The sequence below is a fragment of the Scleropages formosus genome, chromosome 1 (genome assembly GCF_900964775.1).
Source record: "Scleropages formosus chromosome 1, fSclFor1.1, whole genome shotgun sequence".
Taxonomy (NCBI): domain Eukaryota; kingdom Metazoa; phylum Chordata; class Actinopteri; order Osteoglossiformes; family Osteoglossidae; genus Scleropages; species Scleropages formosus.
Genome location: NC_041806.1, coordinates 22,900,691 through 22,924,112, shown reverse-complemented (window position 1 = coordinate 22,924,112; position 23,422 = coordinate 22,900,691). Strand labels below are relative to the sequence as shown.

Below are 23,422 nucleotides of genomic sequence, written 5' to 3'. Positions count from 1 at the left end.
CTTAGAAGGACGTGTGAGAACAGGAGTGTACCAACATGTGTGGGACTACATCGAACTGTCTTTAGCCTGTCTGAAGCCACGTGCCTTCTTGTGACATACGCCACACGTTGGATTCCTGCTTCTGGTCCCGTCTCTGCTTTGCTGTGGTGGATGTCTGCACAAGGTGCTCTCCACAGGGGTCTGTTTGGCCACTACTGGATTCTGTCCGAGTTCCAGCAGCTCCTATACAGTTTTTCAGCTGTACTTCGGGGATCCACAGCCAGCCTTTTCAGTAAGAGGGACTCCTAGAAGGAAAGGAATGGTTAGGAATTTGGTTGTATCTGTCTGTAAGCGTACATGTGCATTTGCGTGCCTTTTCACTTTATGGGAGTGTGTGCGCATGTGACTGTGTATGATTATCCTGCTTATCCACAGACCCATTTCCTCTGAGGCAGGGGAGGTTAGGTTGGTGGCAGGAGTGGAGGGTCCAACAAAAGGGCAGGGCTGAATTCGAAATAGTGCCTCTTCCTTCGGGTTTCCCCGGTTCCCCACACCCAGGGGACATGGCTGTGGTGGGAAGGGCCGGGTGAGGAGGAGGAAGAGGCAGCCTGCTCTGCGAGGTGCAGACCCTAGTTGGGTCGACAAACTCCGTTTCCTCATCTGTTTCACCACATTCACCGGGAGCCCAGATGCTTAGTAGAAACAGAAGGAGTTCCTGCCGGAGGCCCAGTGGAGCCGTGCAACTGCCTCTGCGGGCACTGAAACACCGTGAGTCCATCACCCTCAACCTGGCCTGACTGGGGCCACCCTCATTTATATTTATTCATTTAGCGGACATTTTCTCCGACACACGTTAAAATGTTAAGCTCGTTACAGTGATTTACTGATTTATAAAGTTGGATACCTTTGACTGGAGCAATTTACAGTAAGTTCCTTGATCAAGGGTACTACAGCAGGAGGTGGGATTATAACCTGTGTCTTTGAATGCAAAATCTAACTGCTGTGCTGCCTGCTGCTCCCACTCTTTACAAAGTAACCCTGCTTGATCTTCTAGCTGCGGTGTCTGTGCGTGACCTCTGTCTGAAGGGTACCAAACTGTGAAGTGTCATGATTATTTTTTTTTTTTTTCTTTAAAGCTTAAGAGTCCTCTCTTTTTTCTCTTCACTTCAAATGATTTTATATTTTTTGGTGAATATATTTGTGTGGTATTTTAGTTCTTTCCCTGTGTTTTAACCATCATTCTGCCTCCTGTTCTACTCCAGACTCAGGAAAAGGCATAAATCCCTCCTTTATTTTTAGAGGATTCATCCTGTTTTAAGTACTGTCCATGTCTGGGGCAAGCAGATTTTTATAATATGCTGAAGCCCCTGGGATACACTCCTTAAATTACAGCAGACCTTCGGAGAGGCTCTTCTGTGGCGTTTCATTACGGAAAGTGTCTTGGAATGCGCTCAGTTCAACAGCTGAGTAATGCATTCAAGACATCACCCCTGTATTTATTGCACTGTAAAGCCACTGAGATTAATAAGTATGCAATATCTGCTTATGACTTTGTGGGGAAAACCAGTGGTCTATCTGGACTTGGACCAGAATGAGCTTGAGGTAAAGATTCATGGACTGAATATAAATTCTGATACACATTTGATTTTGCAGACATAACAAAGGCAGGTTTTTTTTCCCCCAAATTGTCTGACTACAATGGTGTATTTGTGCTCTGCTACAAATAAGAACAAAAACAGAATACCAGCACCACGTGTGCTGTTGACAGGTAAATTCAGTTTAGGTTTGCAGGGGGTGTGGTCAGGTCAGATGCAGGTAGGGGCCTTGTTCCCGCTCGAGTGCAAGCTCCACCCACCCCAACGTTTTAGTCGAGGAGGCAGTCACCTGGCAGTATACAGGAAGCACCAAAGGTCACATTAGACAGGCTGCAGTGGGAACAGACTTTCTATCTATTGGGATTTGACTGAGTACTCAGAGGGAGAGAGAGGTAGTAAGAGAAAGGAGAAGCCAAGCGTCGAGATGGCGGCACAGGTGGAGGTGCTAGAGGTCCACCTGCAGCCAATGGAGGATGGAGGGGGGTTTGTACGGATCTGTCTCGAGGAAGCAAGCAGCTACTGCAAGTTCTCCCAGTGTTGTCACTGGCTGCACAGTGAGTCTGTGGGGGGTTTCTCCATACTGGAGAGGGGGTGTGGGTGTGTGGTGGGGAGCTCTTAGCAGGGGCGGCCACTTCTTCACTTTGTGCTATGGAAAGTCTTGACTTTCAGGGTACAGGGTTTTTTGACACTTCATGCTTATAGAGAGTAGCCTGTGTTAGGAGGTTTCATTCTATGCCTTTACCAGGGTGATCCAGGGTACTTTTGCGAGATTGTGAGGTTTATGGATTGTATGTTGACCTCATGGGTGGTCTACCCGAGCACTCAGTTTGAACTCCGCAACATGTGGAAAATTGTATAAGAGGAGTTCTTTAGTGATTCCTACTAAAATGTCAGCAGGGGGTTTTCAGCAGAGATGAACAGAGAACGTGATGATGGATGTGAGCAGGGGCTTCCCATTTTTTGTTGTTTAAATGAAAATCAGGAAACTTGGGGACATCCGCACGTATATGCTTCACGTCTGACTGGAAGTTGTTTATCACAGGCAGAGGAACTGCTGTGTCATTTCACTGGGGGAAAGGGACAGCACAAATACACTAACACTGGAGACTAGAAATCCAGTCACTGCATTGTGCGCTTCTTCAGGAGAATGATATAGCTTTGTTCGGTTGCATCTGAAACTTTGTCTGCATTTAGCTGACCTACAGATGCCCAAGAAATAGTTCTTACAGCTGTTCAGTCAGTGGAGAGGTTTTGTGAAATGTTGAATTTTTCTTGTTTTTTTTTAATTTTTTTTGGTTGGCCCTTGGGAGACTCATATCCAATATCTTTCTGTTGTGGATACTTTATATAAGATTGTGCCCTACAGTACGTTTTCCTCCTGAAATAGTTAGCTCATGGAGGTCCATCCAGACATTATGTCCCCTCAGTGTAAACAACACATTGTGATTTGCACGTCATTTTAAACCTTGCTCCCCAAACCCCGGGAATTATCTCCATCTAAGTGGGGAACTATTCTTGATACTCCCATCCTTCAGCACTGACTCCTAACTTCTCTGAGCTGAGCTGCAGTTTTCTCTCAAGGCAAACTGTGCTGCTGTGTTACTTTCCACTCTTGTAGTTATGATCTTTTTTTTTCCCCCTTGCTGCCCCCCCAGCCCTCAGCCCTACCTGCCATGCATGCTACCATATGTAACTTTCTGTGCTTTCAGGCCCAGTCTGCTCTAAATGCTAAACCTTTTGACACATTTTTTAGGATCATTATCCCATTTTCTCTCTGTGTAGTACATTTATGTAACGCATCTGTTTATTTAGCGACTGTCTCTGGAAGTTAATACAGAGAAGCTGGAGAATTAGTGAGTTAATATTTGAATGAATTTGGACTTTTTTTTTTTTTTATACAGTGCAATTTTATAATTCTGGGGAAATGTACTGTGGGGAAAATGTAAGGATTCTGCATGTATCATCATGGTGCTTACCACATTTGATTTATCACTTTTGTGGTAATAAATGTAGCCATGGTCCTTTAAAGCTTGTTACTGTCTTCCATTTTTTCCATATCTCACCCCTTTACATGGCTTATTATATCTTAGAGTTGCTTTTATCTCACAGATCTGGGTATACGTTCTTGCTTTTATTCATTGAGTAGTACTGAGTTTCAGTAGTTTCGAAAACTGTTTTTGCAGCTTAAACTACATCATAAGTAGATGTGTCTGAGTAAACATTCTGGCCAAAGATATTTATTGCTGTGAATAAATTTTTTATTTTCTGCTCAAAGCTAAATGTAATGTAGAGTCTGAGTCATCAACCACCACCAGATAATCCAGCGACAGTTTCAGAACATTAATTTTTTTTGCCACTGCCAGGAAAGTTCTGTGGCTCCAAGTTCTTGTGGTCAGCAACAGTCTTTTGATCGGCCACTAGTGATTTCAAAACGAACGGTACAGCACATTCTACTGACATGCTCACCTACATTTAAGGGGGTGCTTGGCGGTACACCACTGAAATCTTAGCAGATGACAGTGTCCTCCAGCACTAAGAAAGGTACAGATTTCAGTGTAGCTGTGCCCTAGGGATTAATTTTTTAAAAATTCAATATTGTTGAAAGGCATGACTTTTGGGTCCATTGCTGTATTCCTACATGCAGACATTCATATTTGCAATTACAGATGTTTCCTACTGTGTGGTCATGATCACATGACATTCTGGGCTGCAGCCTGCAGCCCGTATGCTGATGGGAGAGATAATGGGAGTGTATTCCCGCATGGTGCAGGAGCTAAGAGACCCTCTTGCTTTTACCCAATGCCACCCCGACTACTGAACTTAAGTAGTGTTACATCTGTAAGCACATCAGGTATCATGCAAAACCAAGTACTGTGCTGCAAGGTGTTTTGTGGGCACTATAATGCTGCTCTTATGTACTGTCACACTTTTAACTGCCCTATAATAATATCAGTACACTTGTATAGAAACTTTAATAACTGTTTTGTATATACAACATGCTGCCAGCTAATCTCAAAATGTAAACCTTATGCTTTTTTTATTGATCTGTGCTCCTGAAAATGAAGTAAGATGTAGATCCTTAAAATGAATGGAACTGACACATTAACACAGTAAAGTCACTTATAAAACAGGAAGCCATGTAGTTTTTATTTCCCTGTAGTACACGAATCCACTGTCACCACATGAAACCTGTGTCGATACTGACATAAAGTGATTATATGACACCAGGGATATTAAGCCACAGTTATAAATGGTAATATAGGAAGCTTTTTCCTTCTGCCCTCTTGTAAAGAAAGGACCGTTGATTCCCCCCCACCCAGTGTAGCTGTATTTTATTGAGCGCAGTCTCATAACACAATGAGGGTCCTGTTCGTTGAGTAGTAAGTAACAGAAGTCAGGTGACATGGGTTTGCTTCTCAATGTGAAGACTGGTTCTCAGTTTCTGCTCGGTGCGTTAGAACGTGGCACCTTGTTCTATAACATAACCACATTATCTTCCCAAGCACACACAGACAGAGCTCACCTTGTTCGTCTCATTGAAGCCAAATTCATGCAAATGGCGGCTGAGCAGGCGGGCCTTGGCCAGATGACCTGGTGAAGCACTTGCGGGACCCGCATCAAGGGAGGCATTCAGTTATCATGTGTGGGCTAAGCTACTGGTAGCAGTGGCACAGGGACACTGTGAAGGTACCTTGATATGGTAACTGTGAGAAAATTTGTGTTCAGAGTAAAACCCAAGAGCACTCGTGATTGGGGAAACTGTCAGTGACCCATTCAGAGTGTAGCCTGTATCATAGCCAGAGCCACAGGGCATCTGAGGCAAGACAAAGCACTGTTTCCAAATTCGTTGTAGGTAGGTTAGTTATCTAATTTCCGTCAGGATCTTTGTGATCTTTGAATGAGACTCACTTTTCTGTATAGTAGCTCACCTTTTCCCATCGTTATTAACTTCTAGTAGCAAAGTTTAGCTTCAAAATGCTGCAATTCTTGTATTGCTGCCTCTTTAAGGCGCAGACATTTCCATCATCCTGAAGCAATCCAACTGCATCAGGAAACCAACAATTACAAACTGCCATTTCCGCTCCTTGCCTGATACAGCTGGCCTTGCGGCATTCCCGTCTCGCATGCACCGTAAATGACGCTCCTGAAATGCTGATGGCGTGAATCTGCTTCCACTGTATTATGGTTAGGTTTCTATGTAGAGTATTTTGGCATGTGGTCATTGTTATGCCATAACAGTAGTGCATTGTGACCACAGGTCTGCATCATGCCTCTTGTAATCCTTTTTCTATTTGATTGAAGTATCTCCACCTTTATTTTTACCATTTTTAGTCTGGTGTTTGCAGGAATGTGCAGTCCTTTTGGTAAAACTCGCAGTACAGCACCAGTTTAAATATCAGCAGGCTAATTTTGACGTTTTTTTTCCCACCTGAATGTAATTTCAGGTAATAATGTTGTCTATCAGATATATTATTTGAATTCTTTCTGTGCAGTATGCTCTACCGGTGTGCTGGAAACTGAGTGTGTTGTTGTCCACAAGAACAGGCGCAGGTTAACGCTCTGTTTGGTAAGTAGAGCACATTTTCACCAAAGTGTTGTGTTCTTGTTCCCGAGAGAGTCGCAGTCTCCGTAGTGAGCAGGCATTCTCAGAGTCACGTGATCAGAGTAAACGGGCCCTTGTGCTGACATATGCTCTACCCTTTACTCCTAGACAGACTCAGAGCTGCAGCTGCCCACCCCCGTTACTCTTCTGCCAAACATCCAGTTTTCTGTGTATGAGTCTAATCCATACAACATGAGTGGTCCCTAGCCTGGGGTTCAGTGACCCCTCGGGTAAGGCACAGGCTTAGCTGTAAATAGGTTATGTTGGTAGCATAGTGGTTAAATCTGCTGCCTTTGGACCCAAAGGTCCTAGGTTTGATTTCCCACCTCCGGCAGTAGCCGCTTGAACAAGGTACTTACCCTAAATTGCTCCAGTAAAATTACCCAGTTGTACAAATGGGTAACTAATTGTAAGTCGCATTGCAGAAAAGCATCAGTTAAATGAATACATGTAAATTGCTAATAGCATGGTAATATTTCTATGTATGATATTTTCTAGTTTTAGTGCAATAAATTGCAGTATTACCTGGACTATGTTAAATGTTGAGACTTAAAGTCAAACACCAGAGTTGTTAAATGATTCTGCCAAGTGATCTGGGCAAATTTGAGCTCACCGAAGAGAATGGGTCTAGTCCATTTAGATGAAGATATCCTTTGTGCCTGTTTTCAGAGACATACAGTATATAAATGCCTGTCCTGCTACTGATGGCACCACACCACTTCACTGGTATGCAAATGCTCTTTTCCCCCCTCATTTGTATAGACAGTTTCAAAATTAGACATATTGTTCTCTCAGGTTTTAGAGTACATCAGTGACCACACAATTACATTTATGTTACTGTGTACAGCTGTTTGTTCAGATCAGTATCTGGGAGGCTTCATGTCGCGTGGGTGGAAATTCAGGCTCCAGGGTGATGAGGTCTGCAGTGAAACATCCCTGAAATCCAGCAGAGGCCAGCAGCATCACGCTTTCTAAGTCTCAGCACACAGTCAGTGTCACGTTGAGGGCTAAGGAGCTGTAAAGGTCTTGCTTGTTTTGTTGCTAGTCTAAGAAGCTTGACAGACCACTGCAGGTGCGTGTCATCCCTAGCGAGCACAGGTTTAGGTCCTCATGGCTAATCTGCAGCTAAGCATCTTTACTGCTTCCTGGAATGTCGTGGGCCGACGCTGTAAGCCCTGTGGGGAAGGCAGTCTCTCAAAACACTTTCTTTTTGGAGAATCGGCAGTCTGCAGCTGAATGTTTATCACTCCGACCTGCGGTGTCCTGGTGGTGAGAACGCAGGTATGCCTCACTCTTCAACTTTGGCAACGTTGTTTCATTAGTCCTGCTCAATCTCCATGGTAACCGGTCGATGTCATACGGGACTGAAACAACACCTGATCGATTGTGAACACTGATAGGATTGGCAGCAGTGCTTTGCAGCCCTGTTCTCTGGGAGAGTTTTCTCACACCATTTTCCGCTGTGAATGTTTGTATGACGCACACTACATGCTGCTACTGCCCACCTTGATTTGATTTTAATGACAACAGGTTGTCTGAAAAGAAAGAAGGCTGTCATCTGCTGATCCATTGAAAAAGCTTGTAAGTGTGTGAGCCACACCCGTGTGATCATGCCCAAAGCTCGTGGGCTACTTTCTGGGGGTCAGGGTTTCTTTTCCTTACCTGGTTTACCTTAATCCCCCAACCTTATGGGTCTGTATGTAAAAGTAAATGTATGCATTTTCGCAGAAAAGGTTTTTTTTTTTTTTTTTTTTCTCTTTTCCTCCTCTCTCTCGGACCCAGAATGTAACCCCCTACCCTTCCGTCACCTGTATGTGCGGTGGCAGCTGCCACCCCTTTTCCCCCTCTGAGCAATGACCCTGAGGCCAGCCTCGGATTGCTGGCTGAGTAAGGAGAGTTCAAAGCATTTGTATGGTGTATGTGTGAGGGCTAGGGGAGGTGCTTACGTTACACACTGTCGACAGCTGCTGGCCCTCTGTATTCCCTGGGGCCCAGGACTGTCACCTGATATGTCCTACATTATTAAACATGGGCCTCCCTAAGGGAGGTGTGTAACAGGCAACGGCACAAGCACCCAAGTAGCCAGTCCTCCCTTTATCGTCCCTGATCTGCTCTCAAACCTTCTTACAGCATCCAGTTAGTGTGGGAAGAGCTCACTGTATCCGGGGAGAAGCTCAGCCCACACACACAGCCTTTGTGGAATTCACCGAGCCAGTGGCAATCCTCATCCAGGGGATTGTCCATTCACCTGGATGGGGGGTTGGATCATATCTGAGTGTTTGAGCTCCTCGGAAGAGCTGGGTGACGTGGGAACGAGAAGAAAGTGTTGTGGCACTCACTGAGAAATGGCACCATGTCTCCACAGAGGTCTATGAAGTTGGACTGGCAATGCAAGAAAATGGACAGCTCTCACTGATCTTTTTCCATCTGAATTCTGCGTGTCTGTATGTGTGTGCGCCCGCATGCGTGTGTGTGAGAGAGAAGGATTCGAGATGGCTCTTAACCGCGTCTCCCTGCTCTGTCAGGACATTACCAGGTTGTGGCTGGACCTCAGTCAGATGACAGGTATGGAGGGCACCTTGCCCAACCCTTGTACTCTATCTCTGCGTTTCTGCCAGTGGGTTCCTGTGTAAGAGTTATTGAGCTTAAAGAAACAGCTGCCTGCTGAGCCAGTGGGTGTGAGCACTATTCCCAAATCTTAGAACAGGTGTAATTTTAGAAATCCTTCCTTTGCACTATTGCAGTCTTTCTGTGTTTGTGGCAGAAACATTTTTCAATGTCATCAATCAGCTGGCAGCGATCACAAAGTTTTTAAGGACTTTCAGGTGATGCTGTTTTTTGCTTTAGAGCTTTTGTAGGCTAATACAGCATTTATGCATTAGTTATTTAAGTGAGTTATGTTGTGTCAGAGCTACAATTTAAATTTCAGTAATTGTTTGTCCAGCCTACAGTTCTTTTATTTACTCATCAGCTGCTGGCACAGAAGCTGAGACAAACTATCAGAGCACAAAGGAAAGTAAATACCACTGTCTGTTTCTTGGAAATTTCTGTCCACTGCAATCTGTGTAGAGAGCCACATGTTTGCTTACTTTGAGATACTATTGTGACATTGCTCTGACTGTCCATGGAAGAGTTCATTGCACTGCACACCTTGGTGTGTGGGGTCAGGCTTCAGTTCCTGCCACATGGTAGATTGAACAATGACACGTGCCCCTCTGTCTGGTCTGGGTGTTGTCCCAAGGGTTGTGTTATCCTTACATTGTGACAAGCAAGGGTGTGGACAAATTTGCATTTGTTTTCCAATGTTGGGTGCAGGGTAAGCAAACTTGTCCGTGCTGCAGTTATTTCACTCTCACTGTAACATGAAGAGCGTACATCAGTTCAGGAAAGTCTCAGGCTGCCCACTGAGTTGTCTGCTCCATGCAAAAGCAGTGATTGTGCTCAGCGGTTGTATCATTTGGCTTTTGGTGGGACAACATTTCCATTAATGACCACTGTGACGGTGAAGCCATTGTTTATCGAGGTCTCACTGGACCTCGTGGGCTGTGGGGCTGCCTTCGCTGTGGCTGCTGGTGGAGCATGGGGGCCGTTTCGAACAAAACTCTGCATTCCCTGTTTGCACCCCTTACACCAGTGAACTAGGCCCTCTCCTGTTGTGCTGGACATTTTGTTCTTCTTGCTCTGTGTTCTCCTTCTTGCACATTTGTGGGCTATTTTGCTGCCCTTCCTTTATGGAATGCCCTTTGTGTGGCATTTGCTGTGCTCAGCTCTGCACCTGTGGCAGTAATACTAGGTAAACCCAAGCAGTAATACTTTATTAATATAACCCCTTAATCCACCCTGCACTGCATTCTCATATGTCAGTAAAACAACTGCTAAGGCCCTGCCTGTGGTGGCTAGAGTGAAAACATACAGTCCAGGCCAGGCTTCAGATCAGTTATATCTGCCTACCTGGAAAAGGGGGGGGGGGGGAACAGATCTTTCATTATTTAATATAAGCAGCTAACCTCCTTTCTGAACTCCATATTCCTAGAGCACTGGTACCTCGTGCTACAAATTTTCAAGTTTGTAATTGTTAGAGGTGCAATCATTTCTCGGTTTATTTGCATATTTCAATAGCATTTTTTCCACAATTCTCTTTTCTAAAATGTCATTTTTGCTCTATAACAGATGTTTCCACTTGCCACTATTAGCTGGCAGCAAGCCACACTCATAATAACTATATTTAAAAAAAAAAAAAAAAATGGAGGTGATAGACTGCTTTCATTGCACACCCCCTTATCCATGGTGTTTAGAGCTTTTGTCTAGTGTTCCTGAATTAAATAATCACTAACAAGAAGAGGAATGCTGCACATGTTCATGGGATTAACACTGAACACTCTTTGTCGAATAGGGTTTTGTGGACAGAATGTTTGTTTTTATGTCATTTTTAGATTTCATTTTAATGTTGCTCAAAGTGGGGGGGGGAAGTGAATAAAAACTCTTTATGTTCTGTGGTTATATCTGAGATGTTTACATCTATGAACCTGCAAATACATCAAGGGATATGTTTTATTAATTTATTGCTTTAAATAGATGATGAGGTGAAAGTAGTCCGTAGCCAATAGACAGCAGACATTTTTATGTGAATGGGAGGTTGTAGTTATGATTCATTTTTATTTTCAGTAATTTATGAGTTTAATTGTAATGTACTTTTGAGTTCATAAAATGTACTAAAACCAGCTTTTCTCTGTGGGCATCCCAGTCACGCTAGGTTTCAGCAGATGGCGTCTTCTCTCGTTCTGCATTCGTTCTGTCCCCCCAGAGTAATTTCCCATCTTGTCTTGCACAAGAGCAGCTGTCAACACAGTGTTGGAGCACATCAACAATACCAGAACACAGGAGTATTATGATGTAATCACTGGTGATGAGCATGGATGCGTCTGCTTTGGCCAGGACGTAACAACGTGGAGCGCCTGCCCTGCTCCTGCTGTAGTGGAGACAAGCCAAGGCAGGACAGCGGCATCTCTGTCCGAAAGGTCATTACCAGGCGGAAACATGTTAAACTTTGAACCTGCGGAAACATGAATGTGTGTTTTTTTTTTTTTTTGTAGACCAAAGCAAAAGGATAGTTGTTAGTTGTCAGTACGCAATAGATCCTGAAGGTTTCTAATATCTCATGTTATTTAGACCTAATGTAAATAACGCACACTGCGCTTAAGCAGTAAAACCAGTAACCGCATGTGGAAGGCTCTACCAAGGCCCTCTGTGGTTCCACACCATCCCAGAACTTGGCTGCAGCACTCAGGGTGTTGTTTCTTTGCAATTAAAGGCTTTTACCTATTACTAATGTCAACAGTCCTCCGTCTTTGTTTTTGTAAAACAAAGACACGCAGACACAGTGGCTGAAGCCCCTTGTCCCAAGCAGGGTTGCAGCGAGCTGGAGCCTAACCCAGCAACACAGGGCATAAGGCTGGAGGGGGAGGGGACACACCCAGGATGGGATGCCAGTCTGTCACAAGCCACCCCAAGCAGGACTCGAACCTCAGACCCACCAGAGAGCAGGACCCAGCCACGGTATTTGACCTTGACGTTGGGTTTGACCTCATGATTGACGAGGCAGGAGCCAGGCTAAGGTTGGCAATGAACAAGCCAGTCTTTAAAGAGATGACCACTCCTGTCCATTAACTGTGGTGGAAAGGATATACTTCATATCTGCTCTTCTCCTGCATTGCAAGTCGGAGCAGCTTTGCCCCAGCGTGTGTTTACATTCCAGGTGTTTGTGTACGTCTGTTTGTCTGGGATGAAAGGTTCCCACGCAGCAGCTTTCAGAAGCATGTTTAAAGAGCCTTCTTCTGCCCCGGTGCAGCTGTGAGGCTCTGTGTCGCCCTTCTTTTGCGCACGGTCCCTGTCCTCTCAGGCTACTGACCACCCGACATGGCAAGACACAACTTGCAGGTGCTCGCCCCCAGTCTTTGTTGCGTTCGCCATGCGTCTCTGTGCCTGGGTGACCCAGCAGGTCAGTCATTCAGTCACACCATCGCAGTTAGTTTACACAGCTCCGATCCTATTGTGCAGGTCCTTCTGCGTTTTTCTTCCACCTTTCCCTCCTGCCTCTCCCATCTTTAACTACCCAGGTAAAAGGTGCTTGTTTTGAATAATGTTATAATTAGGAATTTATAATGGCATGTTTATCTGTTTAATAATTTCAAAGTAACACCCTATATGCAGCTACTCATGTAATGAATACTGGTTCATACAGTGGTGTATGACAAAGTGAATGTCCTCAAGAATCGCACATCTGCACTGAAATTTGTTGGTCGGTGTAATATACTGTGGTATTCTCTTTGGAGAAAAGTGTCTGCTAAATGAATGAATAAATAAATGTAAATTGTAAAGCGGTAGTAAAGGCCTCTCGTTGTTTGCCTTACTTGTATACATAAGGTGCTTTTGTGTGGACTTGAACCTGATTTAGATGACCTTCACGTGGACATGTGCATTTGTGGAGCCGGTCCACAATGGGGTATTAACCTCACTGAAGGGTTAGCTTTTTGCAAGGCTCCTGTACTGGCATCTGTCTTTAATTTACGAGTGACAGGGTTCCACTTAAGACATGCCGTGTTCTGTTCGCTTATGTAGTTAAGCTCCTCTTTACATTTACTGTAGGGTGACAGCTCTAACCGCTCTACCACCTGAAGACATGCCCAAGTTCAAATCTCTACTCTTGATTTAGTGCCTTCAGTTGTGATACTTTCCCCCAGTTTCTACAGTGAAAATTACATTAAGTAATTGTATACTAAGCCAGTGAAGAATTTTTAGATGGCTTGGTTAACAAACCTGACATTGTAAGTCACCTTCGACAAAGGTCTGCCAGTCCATTTAATGAAGTGTGATTAGAGCCTTGTGTTTCTGTAGCAGTGTCTCCTGGGTTCAGGCAATTGCTGATGGAATTAATCTCTTGCGTTCTTACCAAGCCCTTCCTTTTGGTCCTTAATCTGCCAAAGCACCCATGCACATCTGACCTTCAGGGCCACAGTTTCACTTTTGGTGTGGACGGTTTATAGCCATGAACCCAGGTTTGAAGACCTGTGGTGTTTTTCATCTTTTACAGTGTGTCCCCCTATGACAGTAGGCTGAGTTGCAGATGTGCACACCTTTGACCAGTTCTAATGTGAGTTTTAACCTTCACTGGTCCGAAGAAGCACACATCTGTATGATCATTGTGAGTAATGAAGTAAAATATACCACCACCCAAGATCCTTACACTGGATAAACTGCTTAGCATCAATTGACTAAAGTCTTACCAGGAAGAGCCCTCTGCATGAGTGTATACATGTGTGTTCATGTGTGCAGCTTATGGCACAGGGAGCCCCTGCCGTGGACAGGCCCCTTGCCAGCTGTTTATCCAGGACAGAGCTGTGTCTCTAGGGGTCTTCATAGCCCATCTAGCAGCTGCCCTTCTGCTTTCCCTTTGTCTGTAACTTCTGTATGAGCAGATGCTCAAAGTGTTGAGTCACTGACATCAAAGCACATTGTGCTCTGTAGCAACATGGGAACATTTCATGGAAAGTTTAACAGAAGCAGATCACAGAACGGTGATGGCTGGCTCCTCCATCATGCTTGGGCCCTTGGCCCCCCACTTCCTGCTTGGTTGCAGACTGGGGTTCAGTCTACTCTTCTACCCCTCCCCCATGTCTGGACCCAAACAAGGGGAAACTGTCTCCACTGCTGAGCAAATGAAGATGGAGAAAGGGCATCTTCTGATGTCCAGTAGCATGCCAGGTTCTCCATCAGTCCTCTGTTGTTGAGCACAGGTCCTGAGTGTTTCTGTCCTCATTCTGCAGACGAGATCATGCAGCAGGAGAGCAGCCCCCTTCGTGCTGTGGACATCGTGAACGACCTCCGGAAACAGTTTGCCTTCCTGTCGGGTGAGCACTTGCTCTTTCGCTCTGTCTCTTCCTCTCCTTCCCCCCCCTCCTTTTCTGCAGTATTCTACCATTGTATACATGTAAGTACCCAGCTGGGTATTTCATTATATTTCAAATCAATATTTGTGGCAGACCCATCTTCCAAGTTGTAGCCGTTATCTTCTTGTGCGCACTTCTTAGTTTGCAGTTTGCAGAATGCGAGCTGCATAAATTTTAAATGCGCATTCTGGTTCACTTATATGTATACATATATTCATAAAAGACACATAGATGTCCTAGATTGTGGCTGGGAAGATTACATCTATGTGTTGATCAGAGTTTGTTGGAAGTCTGTTGGAAATCTGTTAGAAATGTGTTACAAATGTGCATTTGAATTCTGTGTTACCCCAGTATCTGTGCTCATCTTTTCCTTGGTGTGTGAACTTTGGAGCATGTGCTTCGGGGTGTGAACTTGGTGCATTTTGGAGTATAATTTGCAGTTTGCATTGTGTGCACTATAGAATGTCCAGGAAGACGGCATGCGAGCTGAGACGCATCCTCTTTGTTAAATCTCTTTTTAAAAATTCTCCACTTTGTTCATAAAGATGATGTCATCCGCATTATTTGGGGAGAGGTCATGCCATGTGATACAGGGAAAATATGAACATATTGTTAGCTATTTTTATATTTATTTCTATAACAAGCCTCTAGGAAGAAAGTTTCATACCTTCCACTTTTAAAGATTTGATAGCAATTTGCTCATTGTTATACTTTTTTTTTTAAATTAAAAAAATACTGCACCCAAGCATACTAATGTAACAGCCGTGTTCAAAAATTTGAACATCACACGCAAGCAAATACAGTAGGTGCCTCCAGGACTGCAGAGATGTCGTCACCATGTGACAAACTGCAGCGTGATGCTGGTCTTCACTCTCCAGGTTTTGAGCACTGTCAGCGAAGGTTATTTATAAACCTACAGTTGTGCAGTCTGGGTGGCGGACTGCGATTTGGAGATTCGAGTCACAGGAAACCATAGCAGCTGCAGGAAAGTGCTGTCGTTCACTGCTGTGCACGCGGCCCAGATACCACTGGGGTTGGGTTTCCCCAGACAATGTGGGAAATGAGATGAACAGTGTATAATTTATCAGCTCTCCACTACGCAGTGCACCTTGTGTGTTCCAGAGACGGCATGGCCCGGTGAGCAGCTACACAGCCAAGCCAGTGTGTCCACTCATTTCCCTGGCTGTGCTACGTTCTAGTTTTTTCCACTGTCAGCTGTCAGTCCAGCGCCAGTTTCCGTAGCCGTTGCATGTCTGTTCTGCCCTTCGAGGTGTTGGCTGTTCGCCCACAGTCTACGTTTGTCGCATGTGCTTCCATCACGATGGCGTGTTGGTCGGCGCTGTCACACCGCATAGTCCTCAGTCTCCTTTCAAGGCTGCCTGGACATGGAAGCCGCTCGTAGTTCCGTGCGTTCGCTAAATTTGCCACAGAAGTAGGTTTGTGTGCATATTCTTTGTCATATATTCACAGTGATGTTTTTAGCTTTGGTGTGATGGAATTGTGTAACCTGCTCACGTGGAAAAAATTGCAAACACGAAAAGTTTGTTGGTAGAAACAATGCCGCTTTGTGTAACAGTCAGTCAGCATCCATGTGCAGCCCTTGCATGACTACTGTATAGTGTTGTGATGTCACAAAGTTTGGTTATTTGGCGTTTGTTTTAGAATTACCCCAGTGTTCTTAACTAGTGTTTCAGTAGTGATCCGCTGCCATTCTGAAGACCACTCGCCCACCAATCCTGCTCATCCACTCCCTGGAAATTCACAGCTGTGTCGTTTCTGAAGATGTTTGTCGCCCCTTTTCAGTTACACCTGTAAACACCGCAGTGTGTGTGAATGATTTGTTTTTATCTATAGCCTTAAACATCCAGTGTAAGAGCTCTGCTACCGTTTATAGTTTTTTTCCTTCTCCTGTACTCATTTGCATATTCTTTCGGTCATAATACAGAACATCTCATTTCCTTATCTGTGGCTTCTGGATTTCCTTTTAAATGCATTTGCACTGTTTAAAAAAAAATGGGACCGTAAAATGATCAGGTTTTACTACCCAGTAACTGTTCTAATAAGAGGTTTATTCTTCTGTCACCACAGAGCCCTTGTGTTGTGAGTAGAAACGTTCACTGTTTGACAGGTTCTGTTTCCAGTGCTTTCCTGGTGAGCTGGAGAAAGGGGGCTCTGTCAAAGTATTTTTTTTTTTTTTTTTTTTTTTTTTTTTTTTAAATAATTTAAGGGGAAAAAAAAAAAACCCACCACCAAACACAGCACACAGACTGCCCCCATACACCATTTCAAGTGAGGAAGTGAAGTCATCTTGGATCTTCCTGTCAAGCCTGCTGCTCATTTGTCACCAGCTGCCTGTCCAGCGTACATTGAAACAATGTCTTGCTGCTGCTGTTACCATGGTAACATTGGCTGGACTGGCGGTCCAGTTGGTGTTTGGAGTTCACCAGCTCTGAGAGCCCTCGTTCATTCTCTGGGGTGCATGGGAGAAAAAAGTGATGTTTTCAAAATGGCCTGAAATGAGCACTCTGGCCATTTTCCCTTTTTTACCGTGTTTCCCACAGCATCCTGGCAGAACCTACAAAGACTTTAGTGTCTGAGAATGAGGCGGCCTGTTTGGATCTGTCCTACAACTTGCAATTGTACAATTGCCAATTTCTACAGGCTGCAGTTTCCTATTTGCTTCATGAATTTCTGTACTCAGACTGTTACTTATGCTCCAAATTTAATAAATCTTGTCACTGTGTGTTTTTCTGACTCACAAGACATGCAAGAGCCCCCTTGTGGTTGTGGCGAGGATATAAAAGCAATATTTATTTATTTATTTTTATTTATTTATTTGGCCTGTTTCCTGCAAAATTGGAGGATTTTTGTCTGTATTGCAAAACACATTTTACAACATGCATATTTGTGTATATATGTCCATGTGCACTAAATGTATATTATAGAAGTTATACAGTATACATGTATTCATTATGTAATATTATAGAATTTATGGAACAGAATTTCTATTACAGAATAAAATGAGCCATTTTTGTGTATTGAAATATGGCAACACATTTTATTTTTCTCTCTGTGTGTGTGTGTGTGTGTGTGTGTGTGTGTGTGTGTGTGTGCGTAATTATTCATAAGTATTCATTTGTTCAGCCGAACTGAAGTGTCACACATTTACATTTATTCATTTAGCAGGTGCTGTTCTCCAAAGTGATGTACATCCCCATAGAAAATACAATTTGTGCATTACATTAGGAGAAAAAGAGAGATAGTTGTAGATGTGTAATGTGTGACCTCTGCAACTTCATCACAGCTACAATGCAGCTCTGCCCTTTGTGCAAATAATCTATAAATGGTAATTCTAGTTCTACAACAGCAGCTTCCTAGGGTTAGATTGTGTTACTGCTGTGTATAAAAAATAAATTCCAACCTCTTAACCAATGAATGAACAGCCGCAGGCCATAGTGCAGTTATTGCTTACCCCAAAAGTTGGTGTGTGATCCAAGGTTGTGACCATTGGAAGTTAACACTGTCCCATTCCTTCTCCCAGGAGGTCGAGGGGAGAGCGGCAGCCCCATAATTGTGTTCCCAGAGTTCCCGGCATTCAGTGAGATCCAGGAGGAAGAGTTCCACAACGTGCTGACGTACCTCACCAGCATTCCCAGGTCGGTCACCACACGTTTATACCATTGCATGGAGTGCAGAAAAGTATGGAAACAACCTTGAGTTAATGCACTGAGAGCAATACATGAAACTATGGTACTGAAGAAGGAGGAGATAGAGGGCACTAATCATTTTACCTAACACTGTTTTACACTCAGTTTTACTAGTGTCTTTGGTGTGACAAGTGTTTTGTAAATGGAGTCTATGTTAATATTTCTCTTTGGAATTTGTTTTAAGGTTTTGAAACTAAGTAGAGTTTTGATGTCAAGTGTTTCTCTTTGGGGGGGCGCGGTTATGCAGCAGTTTTGACCGGGGCCTGCTGTGTGTGGCGAGGCTCGGGTTCGAGTCCTGCTTGGGGTGCCTTGCGGTGGACTGGCGTCCCATCCTGGGTGTGTCTCCTCTCCCCCTCAGCCCTGCACCCTGTGTTGCTGGGTTAGGCTCCAGTTTGCCGCAACCCCGCTCAGGACAAGTGGTTGTAGACGTGTGTGTGTGTGTGTGTGTGTGTGTGTGTGTGTGTGTGTGTGTGTGTGTGTGTGTGTTGAGATTTGTTGTTCTTGAGACTGTTTGCACTGTCGTCATCCATCCAGCAGGTGTCAGCATGGACTTTATTACAGTACTTCTGTTTTGTTAAAGCGTGAAGGCTTTTGCTGTGACATACTTTGCAGTGATCTCATTAGTGCGTTGTCCTCTCTGCGAATATTAAGTGACTGCATTTGCCTGCCCCTTTCACCATTTACTACCCCGGGGGAGAAGTTTTCAGTGACATTAGCTGATTGGGTCCCTTCGTCATGTTACCAAGAAACGCAGCCGCTGCACAGAGAGAATGAGCTGCACTAGCGTATCCTAGCAACCAGCACAGGGCCCCACGTGAAACAGGTTCATTTAGGCTTTGTGAGAAACGAGAGACAAAGGCAGTCTGCAATGCTTAGTCGCACTGTACCGGGGTTTCAGCTCTGACCGCTGGACCGATTTTTCGGGAGAGTTCTGTCCCTGTGGGTATTTATCTAGAATAGTAAGTTTACGCTGTACTCGGTAATGCTTAGGTTATGAATTCTGAATTCTTTGACCAGTCTGCATTGTTCTGAAGTGAACGAAGATGCTGGTTTTTGCAGCCAATGAAAGGAGCAAAGTACCTTTTGAAGTTCTAATGGACTGTAGACTTTGTTGGGATGTTGAGAGTGATTATAGAGGGAGAGAATCCCTGACTCCTTTCCCTGGGACTTTGCTCTTCTGGCTGGACTGTTGATTCAACTATCTTTAATGTACAAAATGTCAGTCATTGATCTACTTCGGTCTATACTGCTGTGGTCCTCCCTGACCTCCCTGGTCGGTTACAGAGACCCAGAACGGAACTTCAGAGGAAACATTTAGGCTGCTAAGGCCCACGCTCCTGAACCAGAGGATTTTGGACATGCTCACCTCGCTCTCAAGCAAACGATGGGAATGACTGGCTGAACACAAAATAGTGGGTACCAGAGGGGTCAGGGCCACTGCCTTACAGTCTGATGTTACCTGGTTCAAATATCGTTACTGTCGCAGTGGCCTTGACCGCAGTATTTATGCTGAATTGGTACAGTAAGAATATCCTGCTCCATGCAAGTCGCCTTGGCAAACAATGCAAAAGAATAATAAACAACATGAAACACGTACTAATTAATTTAGTATTAGTAATTTAGTATTTACTTTTTTCTTATTTACTTTTTACTAATTTAGTATTTGATTTATACTTAATTTTCCACTTAAGAGCTAAATATGTTTTGTTTTCATATTATATGCAGAATAAAAAGCTGTAAATGAATGCGTGGAGTACAGTGTCTCCAGCTGCAGATTTTTAGACCACAAAAAGACTGGGTGAGACAATTGCAACCCTGTTGTCCACTGATCACTCCCCAAACACAGGCAGACACACGCACACACCACCAGTTCCCACCTTCCTGTGTCTATGTCACATTGGAATCCACATACATCCTATATTTTTTCTGCAAATGGAAATATTCAGGGTTTTTTTTTTTTTTTCCCCCCCAGCCAATCTGTCATGAGACCAGTACCTTTTTTGCTACTTGTGTTTTTTTTTTTTTTCTTTTTTTGTCTCTGGGTAGGGTATTTTCCACTGTTCAGTGCATCACTAAAAGATGAAATACAGGGTGGAAGAGTTGCTTCAGGATGCTGAATGGAGCACTGATGAGCCACATGGTGTCTAATCCAAATTTAATTTCCTCAAGGGGTTTCTTGTCTGACAAGGACATGATTTACATGTATCCTAAAAAAGGCTTGATCGACATGCATATTGCATGTAAATACGAATATATATGCATTCAATGTAAAAACGAAAATTCACATTCTCCGTAAAAACGAAAATACGCCATGCTGAATTCAAAGCAGGATTAAAAATTTAAAACGGTAGTTAAATTATCATTCCAGATTAATCCAGTTCGCTATTTACTCCTTGTCATTAATTGATTTCAGTGCATAATAAATGGCATCTAATTTCCTCATTTAAAAATCTTATTTGACTTGATTCTCTTTCCAGGTAATGAATTACTTTGTTGGGAATTGTCTGTATCTGTTCCTTTTTCAACCAAATCTCTGACTGTTTTCATTGTATTTAATAAAGTTCTATTTCCATGAATCTGCATGTAGCAGTAAACGCTTTATATGTGAGGAGCCATCTGAGTTCTGTAGCTCCACCTTCAGTTTTTTTTTTTTTTTGTCTGTGTGTGTTTTGGGAGAGTAATGACGCCTGGTTTATCCCTGACCTCTCGCGTCCAGTTTATCACACTGCTATTCTTGCCAGCATAAATCATCTTGTCATTCTGGCGCTGCGAACGACTGTGATTAGCAAGACAGTAGTGCCATCTTGTGTGTACCTCCCCCTCCCTGCTCACACGGCCTGCGGGGGCCTTTTTGTTGTGAATACATCACCAGGATTAAGGGGAGGGGCGTTGTGACCATGCGCGCATGTGTGCATCTAAGAGAAATAGTGGGAGGGGGCTTGTTGACTAAGGGCTGCTCTTCTGGAGAGGACTGCAGCTCCTTGTGCACCACCATGGGGGGTGGACTCTTACGAACACAGAGCCTCCTGCACGTCAGCGATTTGATCACCCTGCTGCCAGTCACCTTTCTCCTGGGCTCTGACTGGTTGGGCGAGAGCAGCTTTCTCTGCCTCCTCTCGCTGTGCTGCCAAATTCACGTTCCGGGTGCCTTTTACGCTCCACGTCCCTGGCGTCCTGCCCACTGGTGTTCTACGTCGAAGGGCGCTCCTATGCTACTCCTCGCTTCTCCTCCGCAAGCTGCTCTTTTTCTCTGCTTACAGCGTAACTCTGCCCACTCCTCGGCACGTGAAGCTGCTTGCTCACAGAGGTCATCTCGGACAGCAAGTGCTGCCATTTCAACGTGCCCGTGGGCTACTGCAGGCGGCCAGCAGGATCTCTGTACGACAACACCACCTTTGCAATCTTGCGCTGGCACTCTTTACCTTGTGCGTGGCTGACTCCGGTTAACAGTTCTCCGCCTGTTCTGGAGTCAGTGTGCGCCACTGTTGAGCGTTTCAGCAAAGCGCCCAGCTTGGTGGGAGCATCTGAACGAGCAGGAATTTTCACTGGGAAGGCAGGGAGCAGCAGCACAGGCTGTAGTGCTGCTGGTGTGACCCTGGCCACATCCCGCGCGCTCATGGCAGCTCCGCACCTTTCTCTTTCAGTCTCACTGCCGCTGGGGTCGGCTTCATCCTGGTCATTGACCGGCGCATGGACAAATGGGCGTCCGTGAAGGCAACGCTGCTACGCATCGCGGTGAGTCCCTCGCTCCGATGCAGTCAATCAGTCGACCATTTAGCAGATCAACCGGTGCTTTATTTTTGTCTATAGTCAGAGAGACCCTGCAAGAGAAATTAGTATGACTATGGGACAGGAATTTGTGTGTGTGTTTGTTTGCTTGCAGAGAGTTGTGTGTATTTGCAGATGGAGGCAGGAGGAAAGCTACATGTGCAGGTGCCAAGTGTAAAAGCAAGTGGCAGGTGCTCTCAGTGCTAGAGGGGCTGATGGGATACCTGAGGAATCTTCATGGTCAAAGAACAAAAATAACTCAACTTGAAAATAGTCCCTGACCTGCTTTTTGGTCCACTAAAAACAAGTGTAGAAAACAGAACTGTTTAAATCTGCTCCATACAACATCTGACTTTTTATACAATTGGGCTATATTTAGCACTGCTTTTTTTTTTTCCACTAATTCCTGTGGCTCAAAAGCTTGGAGTTTAGAGTTTTAAATGCCATTGTTTATCTGTTTTGTGAGCATTTGGTTGCCAGTTAAGCTGTATCCCACTGGGTGCTATGGCAGTCATGTTTACCATATGCTGCAAGTGATTCTTCTGGTGAAAGTTCACTGTCTGGAGCAGTCACAGGGTCAACGCTGTCAACACACGGGTAACTTAAATGACACCTGCCCTGTTGTCAAAGTCTTGCAAAGCCGAGCTCATCTTTGCGCGTAAGTTTTGTCACTCCAGAGTTGCAAGCCTCTCATATCCATCCGTACACCCCACACCATTTCTCACATTTTTTTCCCCTTCTGTGCACATGTACATGCATCCTAAAGGCTTGCACTTCAATAGCCCATTGCATTTCCCTGTGTTCCTCCTCCTTCCTGCAAAGGGGAATTTCATGCCTTCTGTGAGGATGTCTTATGCATTAAGGTCACTGGTCACCCTACATGTTCTCCACATGGTCGTACACTCCAGCTTATTGAGTCAAAGGACGGAGGGCTGCAGGATCATTAGCATTCTGTGCATTTGCTGCTTCCTCCGCTCCCTCCTTCTGTCTCTCTCTCCCCTGTACTGCATCCTACTCCTACACTACTTTCTTCTTTATCTCTCTCTCTGTCCTCCACTCCTTCCACCAGTTCTTTCTCATTTCTGTGTACGTTTGCCTCCCTCCATCAGGAAGCACTAGATGCTGAGCGCTTGTCAGAACTACTGCCAAAAGGAATCAGTTCTCATATTCATGGTGCATGCTCCTCTCTCACTCCTTCCCCCCGTTCCTGCACGCACATACAGATCGACAATTTGTCTGTCCACCTAAATCTTACATGCCATCACTTAAATATATGTCCAGTCACATGAAGTTCATACCTGCAATTAAAGGAGGGTTATGCTGTGATAATTGGTTTTACTGATTTTGCCATTGTTTATTTTTACTGGAGCTATCTATGTATATCAGTAAGTCAAGGTTTAGTTTGCTAATCACTTAAGAAAAGAATTTCGGTTTTTATTAATGGTGATTTCTAGTTACTTCAATGGTAGTGAAGTCCACTATCGATGTATACATATGATATCATTCATATTCTTTAAACATGTTCATACATATTAAACCCCAAATATGCTTTTATTTAATGCATCAATTTCCACTAATTCCCAGTTAATAAATAACTGTTTGAATCCAGTTCCACTGGTGTGCATGGCTAATTTTCAGCACCATTGAGTTGTGGACAGCTCCTGCTTATTCCCAGCAGAGTCTTTGCAGACAAGGGAAATCAGACTATGGTCCCAGTGGTCTCTGAGTGTGGATATCACTTCAGATGCTTATAGAGGCTGGTTTCAACAGTAACTCTGACTGAAACCCCAGTCCTTTCCAGGGTAGGATGTCAAAGGACTTTTC

The 23,422-nt window shown here is 44.3% G+C and overlaps 1 protein-coding gene across 3 annotated transcripts in view; it reads left to right on the top strand.

Moving 5' to 3' along the window:
• The window catches only part of mcf2la (mcf.2 cell line derived transforming sequence-like a), a 55,087-nt gene that overhangs the window by 9,220 nt on the left and 22,445 nt on the right, over positions 1–23,422 (top strand). For 2 of the 3 annotated variants that reach the window (XM_029250859.1, XM_029250854.1), the window contains exons 3-5: positions 14,001–14,084; positions 17,665–17,779; positions 21,475–21,565. In XM_029250859.1, coding sequence (XP_029106692.1) covers positions 14,001–14,084; positions 17,665–17,779; positions 21,475–21,565 — 290 coding nt within the window. Of the gene's footprint in view, positions 1–8,589; positions 8,743–14,000; positions 14,085–17,664; positions 17,780–21,474; positions 21,566–23,422 lie in introns of those variants that run through there. The other variant, XM_018750059.2, reaches the window with a different exon arrangement.